This window comes from Colletes gigas, unplaced genomic scaffold (assembly GCF_013123115.1).
Source record: "Colletes gigas isolate AHSC1104 unplaced genomic scaffold, ASM1312311v1 Colletes_gigas_Sc00007, whole genome shotgun sequence".
Taxonomy (NCBI): domain Eukaryota; kingdom Metazoa; phylum Arthropoda; class Insecta; order Hymenoptera; family Colletidae; genus Colletes; species Colletes gigas.
In genome coordinates, this window is record NW_025106636.1 from 572950 (window position 1) to 583506 (window position 10557).

General features: G+C 43.0%; 1 protein-coding gene across 1 annotated transcript; it reads right to left on the minus strand.

The window, feature by feature from the left end:
- Positions 1-1643: 1643 nt before the first annotated feature.
- Positions 1644-9935, minus strand: LOC122396273 (pancreatic triacylglycerol lipase-like). The gene is made up of 7 exons (XM_043394509.1): positions 9002-9935; positions 6199-6470; positions 4478-4748; positions 3423-3662; positions 2858-3091; positions 2425-2752; positions 1644-2048 (listed from the first exon to the last, which is right to left on the minus strand). The coding sequence occupies exons 1-7, from the start codon at positions 9168-9170 to the stop codon at positions 1943-1945; spliced, it is 1620 nt and encodes a 539-aa protein (XP_043250444.1). The 5' UTR covers positions 9171-9935; the 3' UTR covers positions 1644-1942.
- Positions 9936-10557: the final 622 nt, after the last annotated feature.

Consider the following 10557-nt stretch of genomic DNA (forward strand, 5'->3'; position numbering starts at 1 on the left):
AGGCCGAGGCTCGACTGAACGTCGACGACTCCGTGATGTGCATTCCGCTCGGTCCGAAAAGTTTCGCCCACCACCAGGTGTGTGTGTTCTTCTCCCCCCCTCCTCCTCCGCCCCACGGTGCACTCGTCCCGGGACAATGCGAACAATTTTCTCCGACCATCGAGAAGATAATTTCATAAGCGGTGTGTTTTCACTCCGCCCCGGAGGACTCGAACGGGACGCGCGAAACGTGTTTTTGGGGGTTAGGTTTGTTTGTCCGGTCGTTCACGAGTGCCAGAAATCGAAAGTACGATTGTTCAAGGTGAATAAGATCCGGACGACACCCATCGCGTACGATCAGGCCTCGAGGAAGTTTCGAAAATTATTTCGCGACGTTACGAGAAATCCCGGGAATCTCCAAAAATTCTTGGAATCGGTTCTGCGCAGGCTTCGAATCTACGATACTCGATCTCGACACTTGTGTCTTGCTCTTAGGGGTTAGGTCTGGGTTAAGTTTTTATTAAAGGGGTTTCGCGTTACGAGAAATTCCGGGAATCTCCAAAATTCTTGGAATCGGTTCTGCGCAGGCTTCGAATCTACGATTCTCGATCTCGACACTTGTGTCTTAGTCTTAGGGGTTAGGTCTGGGTCAAGTTTTTATCAAACGGGTTTTCTCTGGTATTTTAGAAACTATGCAACCTGTTGCATCGGTGTTTTTCATACGTATTCGTCACCTTTCCAATAATATTTAGAAATTTTTAGTTCGCTAGGTTTTGCTCGCCGAATTTTATTTTAACGATCGATACGGTGATCGATCTTCGGTTTGCAGAGGAGTATCTCGTGATTATAAATTGTTGGGGTTACCGATCCTCGAGCGGTGATTTACCGGCGACGTATGAAAGCGGCTGCCAAGGTGAAAGAAACAACGCGCGTGCATAATGACAGTGAAAGGAAAGATGGCTTCGCTATTGGCGGTCGTGAGCGAAACCGGCGCTATTACGATCGCGTATTTAGCTACGCTCGTGCCAACGAAGACGGAGAACAGGAAACGTTTCCTCTCGATTCGGAAAGGTCGCGTTTTCCCGGCCGGGGAAATTACCGTTGCGGAGTTGTTTAGCATGCTGCATTGCAATTACACGGATCGAACGTAATTACCGTTTTCAATATAACAAAATTGCCGGTAGATTGGTCACGTACGGCTGGTCGATGTCTCGGGAATGAAAGTAAGTGTTTCCACGTTGTGACGTTGCCGTGATTCCATTACGGAACACGACCACTGCCGCCCTCCCTCGGCGCGTTTGCGAATTAACTTGTAACTACCAGGACGGTATATTTAATTTAGAAGAACATACGTACTATTTGAAAGGGTGACAAAAATTAATTAACAGTTTGAAAAGCTGTCGTCGTGGTTCTTGCTCTTATAGTTTAAACTATTGGTCGCTTATACAGGACGCTATATGCCTGGACAACCAAACGGTCGATGAAAAAGGGACTGGTGAAAAAGGCAATAGTGCCAAATACGTTCCACTATGCATTAGCGTCTAGCATGCATGACCTGGAAACTGTAAGGTTACAGTACCTAGGGAGAATCATTGCAGGGAGAAAGTGACGTACGATACTAGTGAAAAAATCTGATTTATTTCTCTAAAATGGAGCAATACAAAACTCACATTTGACAAAATTGTGAAAACAGTTTATACAATAATATATCATCGATCCCTATGTATTTTAAAAATTGTGAACTAAACGCGTACGGTCGAAGAAAAAAAATTCCGCTGCTTCTTATATGGTAAAACAATATGGGTTTAAGTAATAATTACAACTGTTTGAGCCACGAACTATAAAACTGTTGAACCGTTAATTAGTTTGTTTATTATACGGTAACACGACATTTGAACTTTTCACGTATATTATGGCTGATAAATTAAAAGTTCGACAAAACGAATTAAGAGCTGAGTTTCTCTTACGCGAAGACCACGTTTAAATCGGCATCTTGGCAATTCTCCACTGTGAAGACTTTAGGTTCGTTGGCGATCAGTATTTTCGTTTCGTCCGGGCATACGGTGATCCTGAATCAACAAGAAAGGGATAAATAATACGTGTGTTATCCCAGAAAAATTTGTGTTCAGCCATCTCGGGGGAAAAATTTTAATGGAAGATTCCAGAGGCCAAAATAATATTAATTTGTTGATCGAGGCTTCGTTAAAAAGTTATTAACGTTTAAAGTTGCGCCTGTAGAACGGCGATCATGCGTGCAGTTGCGTGCGCGCGGTAGGTTGGTCCCAGTGGTTCTCAGTCGCGTCGGTAAGTAGGGTTTCTCGTGCTGACTGAGTTTACGATACAAAATTTCACCCACAGGTGGCCAAACATTCTGTATACATAACTTTTAGATGATCGTGCATCGAACTACGAGTTGCAATCGCTGAATGATTTTCGAATACGTACCCGTGAGCGGATTCCAAACTATCGACGACCAGCGAATCGACGTAGACGCGCGGAGTGTGAAGAAGCCTCCACGTGAGCACATTTAAGAACGAAGTGTGATACTCCCAGGTAATTTCGACCTCTTTCGGTTTCCCCACAACCTCGCCGGGCAGAACGACCGTGTGGGTGCTACCTGGCTCGTAGTATTTCGACTGCGAGCTGAGCTGCATCCTCTCGGTCCTCTTATTGCTGTCGCCGACAACTCGTATCACGAACGTGCCAACCTCGCCGCCGTGGTCCAAGCTCTCGTTCGTTTTCGAGATGTTTATCGTCACTCTATAGTGTCCCCCTGTAACCGTTACACAAAACGCATCGATTCTGGATGAATATCATATTTACAAGGGAGGATCTTCCAATCCGGGAATTCAACGAACGTTTCTAATTAATTACTAACTGCAATATGGCTTCTCCGAGCTTGTCATTAAGTAGACGGACGCGTGGTAATTCCCAGGTTGGGCGTCCAATCCAAACTCCGGACAGTACTGGTTCACGCAATCGAAGCAGCTGCCTTCTTGGAACTTGTCCCAGGAGGAGCAGGGAATCCCTAAGAACGGACACGCCGTGTTGATACTTTCCGTGAAGTATTCGTAACTGCGAATATGGTTGCAGCTGAGAAATCTCTTGATGCCTGAAATGGAAAAGAAAGATTACACTTTTCTGATCGGATATTCGGGGTACTATAGTAATTCGTTGCCCATAGCCTCCTGTAATTGCCACCAGAGGGACTGTTCCTCTCGCAAGCGCTAGATCGACCTCCCATTGGTATATACAGGGTGTTCGACCACCCTTGGGAACAATTTTAATGGGAGATTGTCTAGAAGAGGCCAAAATAAGACCAAAATCAAGGATACGTTCTCTCTCTTTTCCTTTTCCATCTCATCCACAGGACTCCACTTTGTTTTTGGTCTTTCATTCGCCTTTCTCTCGTAAAAGACGATTACGAAACGGGGAAATCTCACCTCGAAAGAAGCTCCCACGTTCCAAGGTTATAGAATTGAGGACACCCTCGTTGCAACCGGGTTGATTGCGACCGCCGTTCGGATAGAAATCGATATGCGCGACGGGTTGGGTGATACCAAGGCCACCGCTGATAAAAGGATTGCAATCGGTGTGAATGGCCGTGACGAACGTGGCGTCTGTCGGATCTAGCCGCACCATAGTCGACGTGTTACTAAAATGCGGTTCCGCTGGATCGAGACCTGTTTTAACAAACAAAACGAGAACATCACAAGCTTTCAGCTTTGCTGGTCCTATTGCAACCACAATTCGATAGAATCAGAATCAGAATCAGAGTTTGCTACATATTTGTTCCAATAATTTTACAGAGTTTCCCAAACCGACAAATGCTATATCCATAAAACGGTTCAAGAATCCTAAATTTGCATCCTTTTTTTTTTCTTTGCAATTTTAATCGAGTGTAAAGTCTCCCGAATCGATTTACGATTTAAAATCGACCCGCGATCGTCGAAATTCATTTCCTTTGTGTCTCTCGGTACGAAATTTTCCGTAATGTCGCCTCCGTTGTTTTTGAATCTATTTTCTCCTTGTCACGGTGCCCATATCATACGAGCGTGTCACGTAAGAATTACCACACACGTACCGTCGTAACGTGCACGGTTTGCGGTGCGTTACCATCCACATTGCGCAATGGCGGAAGTCATTTTTCGGTCCGGCGGGACAATAAATTAAAAGCCTAGGTAAAAGGAAACGCTACCATACTCATGACGAGACTTTTAAAACTTTTTTGTAACATTTCTCCGTCATAAATCGGAGCTTGCGTCCAAGCTTTTGGTAATTGTTTACAACGCTGATTTCTACGAATCTTACATCGCGACGAATTAAATAATTAATGATAATTTCGAGCCGTCGAGGGAACTTTGATTCCCTCTATCTCCAAAGTTAGTAATCTCTTTGGCCCACGATCGTGCCACAGCCTACTCGTGCAAGAAATATTTGACGTTATTTTTTAGGATCGACAGTATTCCAAGCTTGTAAAAGTTGTTCGATCACCTACCCGTGATTCGTCCAAGACGATGGTGATACGAACGTCTCATAAAGTATCCGATATAGCCGCATGTGTGAGCACCGAGGCTGTGCCCTATACAGTGGATCTTCGATGAATCGATTCCGCCAATCTCGATCAATTGAGACGCCAAACGAGCCGTCATTGCACCGACCAATCTCGTGTTGGCGACAGCCTGCGTGTAAGGTGGACCAGCTCCACCGATCCAGTTCACGATCACCACGTTGCAATCTTCGCGAATCAGCAACTCCGTCATTGTTTTCTACGGTCAAATTAAACCGGAAATTAATATTAAACCTAGTATTTCTTATCGTTAGTTCAAATAGTCGTTTGAAACTTAAAGGAGTATTTCTCTTTAAACTATCATTTTTTCGGGCTCTTTAGTGATTTTTTTTTTAACGATTGGTAGATCGTTTCGTACTTAGATTTTGCGTATACAGGGTGAGAAATTTTAATGGGGGATTCTAGAGACCAAAATAAGACGAAAATCAAGAATATCAATTTTTCGTTTGAAACTTCGCTAAAAAGTTATCAACGTTCAAAGTTTCGACCTTACTGAATTTTTTTCTCGAAACTGCGCAGGATTTCGGGGGTACGTCTATTCACCAAAAATGATTGTAATTGACTCCCCCAACTGAAAATAATTTTTTTGGAACGATTTGAAATTTTTTTTTTCCGTCGAAAAATTTCACACCTTCTCGAATTTTTTTCTAGAAAGTGGATAAGATTTCGGGGGTACGTGTATTCACCAAAAATGGTTGCATTTGACTCCAGAATCTAGAAATAATTTTTTTAGAACGATTCGAAATTTTTTTTTTCACCGAGAAATTTAGGCACCTAGCCCCTGTCGATTTTTCTTAAAAATTCGTTTTTCATTCAACGGAAATTTTGTCTAATACTTTTTCGTAGGTATCCATGAGCTCCAGTTTAGAAAAAAATTTCATTGAAATATATTCACGATTGTAGGAGTTATGGCTATTTGAAAATTTGGACCATTTTTATGGAGTTTTTCTCATTTTGCAGAGTGAAGGAATAACTTTTTGAATATTTTTGGAATTTCCACATATTATACGTCAAAATACGCGTTGTTTGCCGTTTGAAACATTGAAATCGTCCAATCCGTTCAGAAGTTATGACATTTTAAAGATTCGCATGAAATTCTCGGCCAATATTTCTGGCCATAAATTACATTTTCAATTAGGAATTTTTTTCTCGAAAATACGTAGGATTTCGGGGGTATGTCTATTCACCAAAAATGATTATAATCGACCCCTGCAACCGAGAATAATTTTTTTAGAACGATTTGACATTTTTTTTTTCAGTCGCAAAATGGCACCTTAGATTTTCGGTAAAGGAATTTTTTTCTCGAAAGTGCGTAGGATTTCAGGGGTATATGTAACGACCAAAAATGATCGTAATCGACTCCCGCAACCGAGAATATTTTTTTTAGAACGATTTGAAATTTTTCTTTTTCGTCGAAAATTTAGTCATCTTCGCGATTTTTTTTCTTGAAATTGCGCAAGATTCCGGGGGTATGCATAATGACCAAAAATGATTATAATCGACCCCTGCAACCGAGAATAATTTTTTTAGAACGATTTGAAATTTTTTTTTTCCGTCGAAAAATTTCACTTTCTCGAATTTTTTTCTAGTGAAATATATTCTTTTCATAGTGTAATTCGCGTGACTTTGAAAATGGCAAGATTACGTACCAAGACCCAAGTTTTGTCGCCGTTGTCGAGGAATCCGTGAACGACGATGTAGAGATTGCTCCTTTTCCGTAATGGTAATTCTTTGATCGTTTCGAATTTGTCGATTTTCAGCTCGTACGGCTGTCCCGGATTGTCGCGCGTGTAAACCAAGTAACGAGGATTGATGCTGTCCGGACGATCCGGGAACATGGACACCGGTCTGTTGTCGCCGGACCATGGTGTACCGAGATAGAAGCAACCGTATGGTTGGAAGCACCTCCACATGTACCAGCCTGTGAATCAAACAATTCATCCAAGTACGTTTACAATTACCACTTATCTCTATGATTTTTAGTATTTTTCAGGATTTATGGTCGGATACGAAGCGAAGAAACCATTGAATTTGCTCGGGAACATCTTCGTTGGTCGATAGAGGACTGGTCTAATGTAAGAAACTTGCTAAATATGCGTTAGAACGAAAAACATCCACAAAAACTCTACAAAAGTTACACAGTTTAAAGAGGTTTACTTTTTTTTATAGGCGAAGGTGTTTTGGAAATTTGAAGGTCTTTTGTTTTTTAAATGGAGTGCCTTTCATACCAAAATATGGAACAACATGGAATTCTCAATAAAAAAGCGTTGGATCCGTATTAGCTCTCAACACAGATTTCTGTAGAATAGTGAAAATTCTCAAGAAACAAAGTGAAATTACTCATCAGTTACTATCACTCGTTACTCGATATTACACGGAAAAAAAATTGTCAAAAAATGGAGCTAAATTACTCGTTGGCTGTTAGATCTAGGGCTAACAAAGATCGATACTTTCTCACTAAGAATTCTCCATATTCTTCCATATTTTTCTATAAAAAAAATTTTCAAAAGAATGCCTCCACCTACAAAAAGAGTAACTACACTGAATAATGTACCCTTTTGAACCATGCAACTGACCTAAACCCTGCATTAAACACAAGAACATGTTACCTCGTGCAAATAATGAACAAAAATTGGATATTCCGGACATAATAGTAACGCAACACCTACGATATTAAATATTTCTACACGTTGATAGGCACAGAGCCTCGTTCGACCATCAATCGAACATTTCTAATCGCAAATATGTTACAGATCAAAAGTGGTGGGGGGCGGGAAATAGAGGAACGTGAATGTAAGTGGCCGGACAGTCACGTGCGTGTAACTTCCGTCGCGCTAATCGTTAATCCAACAGCCAGACAAAACAGTGGCAAAGTCTTCGAGGAACTGATAGAAACACATCGTCCATAGATAACATTAATACGCGAGATAACCCCTGGCGAGCGCAAGCAATACGTTTCTCGTTGTCGAGGCGTTCTCTACACCGCGAAAGAATTCCACCCGCCGCGACTCCCTACGATAGATGACTCTCCAATGACGTCAGTCTCGTGTTCTTAGTTTCTAAATGCATTCCTCGACGCATCTCGCGTTCATTAACTAGTCTTGTGCACTGCTCGACCCGATAGCCTTATCTAATTCGTGAATTAGAATTCGTAACCAAGTTCGTCGTTTTTCCACCCTTGGTACATCACGTCACACCAGATGCTTAGATGTTAGAGACACGTTTATGGGTCTAGGTAAGAATCAGGTGAACTATGTGGACGTTTTCAGTATAAAACTCGATTCTTTATTGCTTGTATGACCTGTTCAAGGCGATGGTGCAAGAATTTCTTGCTTCTAGCCTGAGGAGGATATGCCTTTTTGTCAGTGTGACTGTTTGTTTCTTCGTGACACCCCTGTTCTCAAGGAATTTTGCTTTCAGAGGAGTCGTGTGTAAGAAAGGGTCTATTAATTGACACGTGGACTTTCTAAAACTGTATTCTGTGTCTGTTCATGGCCAAAGCCAATACAATTCTGTACCCTGACAGAAGACCAGGGTCGTGAGGGCATCCTTGACAGTACGAACCTCCTTTTTCCAAGTGTCCTGGCCGATACGCGCCAAGGAGAAGCCTCAGACGCCTCAGAAGCTTCAAACATTTATTTATTTCAACGTTTCTAACACGTGTGTTCACAGAAACGCATGTGGCTCCTCTTAGCTGCTCGCTTGCTTCGATTTTCTAACATCTGTGTATTTGTATAGCCCGGGCCACGATATAGCGAGGTCGTAAACTCTAGCAGGTGTCAAGGTTTACACGTTTCGGCTCCCAATAAGTGAATTGACAGAAATACGAGCAGCTAAGGGCCTCAGACCATAGTCAGAATGTTTAGAAAGCCATTTTTCGAGGTATCGTAACAGGTAAAGGTCTTACTCGAGTCTTTAATATCTTGATTCACCTGCTTCTAATATGTGTGTGTGGAAAATGAAAAAAGATGGTGCAGTTATGGACTTAGAATGGCACCCTCGAGCAAGATGACATGTACGACCCTAAGTGCCGCAGTAGTTGGTCCCTATTAGAAAAGATAGGGCTATGGGGGCGTATGATTCGATCGAAACAACGATAATTAACGGTATAATTTACTTTTATTAACTAATACGTAAAGGTGTATCTTAGAGTTCCGTGTTCTTGTCTCTGAGAGATCTGTTACTTCACTTATCTTTCTATAACAAACACCATGAGTTCGTAGAACCCTTTACCAAAACTCCAGACATGTACTAATCGTCACTAATTTTTTAGATGATTTTTGCAACAACGTGAGACGACTAGGAAATCCAACACTAGCAATGGTGGCGTACAGAGGAGGCTAGAGAGGCTGGAATTTGGAACCTATGACCAGGAATGTTTGCGCAAGGATGATTCTGATGCATCTATGTTGGCCTATGAGATTGTCGTGCAACAATGCACACGGTACTCACTGTCCTTGAAGTCGAACCGATTCTCTTCCTCCTCCGGTGACAAAGTAGTGGTGGTCACGTTCCGTGTATCGAGGCTATTATCGACGATCTGCGAGCCAGGCCTGTCTTTTAGGGTGGCGAACATGTTGGCGGTGGCCGCGAATATCAGCACCGTCTCGTTCAGCAACATTTCTAGCTTTCACGGTCGGCGATCGCGAACAGTCAAACTCGTACGAAAATTACACTGTGGTCGGCGAACGATCTCGCAGCGATCTTCTTCCTCTTCATGATCTCTGCGCGATGGTGTCCGGGCAGGATGAGTCGTCGCGTACGGCTTCGGCTCTGGCCATTCTCGATTCCCGATCCGCGTCTCGATAACTCCGCCGAGCGGCGGAGCAAAAGCGTTAGAAAAAAAAATTGATTGACGCAAGCGGTGATAGCCGGGTACGGGGGGGGGGGGAGAGACCACGAGACAAACAGGGTGTTGCAAAATAAACGAAAACTCGGACGCACGTATCGTCGAGCGACGCGGAGAATATTCTTCTTCGTCAGGCGTCGATATTTTCGTTCCTCCTTTTTTCAATATCCGCTCGCTCGTCGAGGAAATTCTCGTCAAAACCGGGAAGAATAATCAAGAACAAACACACTTTTCCTCGAAGTTCCTTCTGGTATCTATCACAAGCCTCACGATGACCATAATTCGGTTAGAGAGTGCCGTTCAGACCAAGTTAGTAGAGATAGACGTTCCCAGCGATATTTGCCAAGTAGATTCTTTTTAAAACTGGGTGAAATAGTTGAGATTAAACACACTTTTCCTCGAGGTTCCTTCGAACACTTATCGTGAACCTTATCGATGACGATAATTCGGTTAGAAATTGCATCGAGACCAAGTTGGTGTCTATAGACGTTCCAGCGATATTTGCCAAGTAGATTCTCGTCGAAACCGGGGAGAATAATCAAGAATAAACACACTTTTCCACGAAATTCCTTCTAACACTTATCGTGAACCTCACTGATGATCATAATTCGGTTAGAAATTGCATCCAGACCAATTTGGTGTCTATAGACGTTCCTAGCGATATTTGCCAAGTAGATTCTCGCCCAAAACCGGGTGAAATAGTCAAGATTAAACACACTTTTCCTCGAGGATCCTTCTAACACTTATGGTGAACCTCACCGATGACCATAATTCGGTTAGAAATTGCATCGAGACCAAGCTGATATCCATAGACGTTTTGATGATCGCGTGTCGCGCTTAGACCGCGTGCTCGCGTTAATTCGATGAGGCCAGAACGTGTCGGAGGAACGTTTCGAGGGTTCAAAGTCACGGACGTGTACGCGTGTTATCGCGGTGGAAAAAACGAGCTCGCCGATCGAGCAACCACCGCTCAACTAATCGCTAAAAAATGCTGGCTGGTCTTGGTTCGCTTTATCGCGCGGCGTTCTGCCCCACTCTGGTTCCGTTTCTCGTTGTTCCCGTTCGAACGGGACGACAAAGTCACGGGAAGCTGTGGAGGGGAAGCACTGTAGAAAAGAAAACGTCTCTCGTGAAAACCGGACTCGAGCCACGTTCGTCT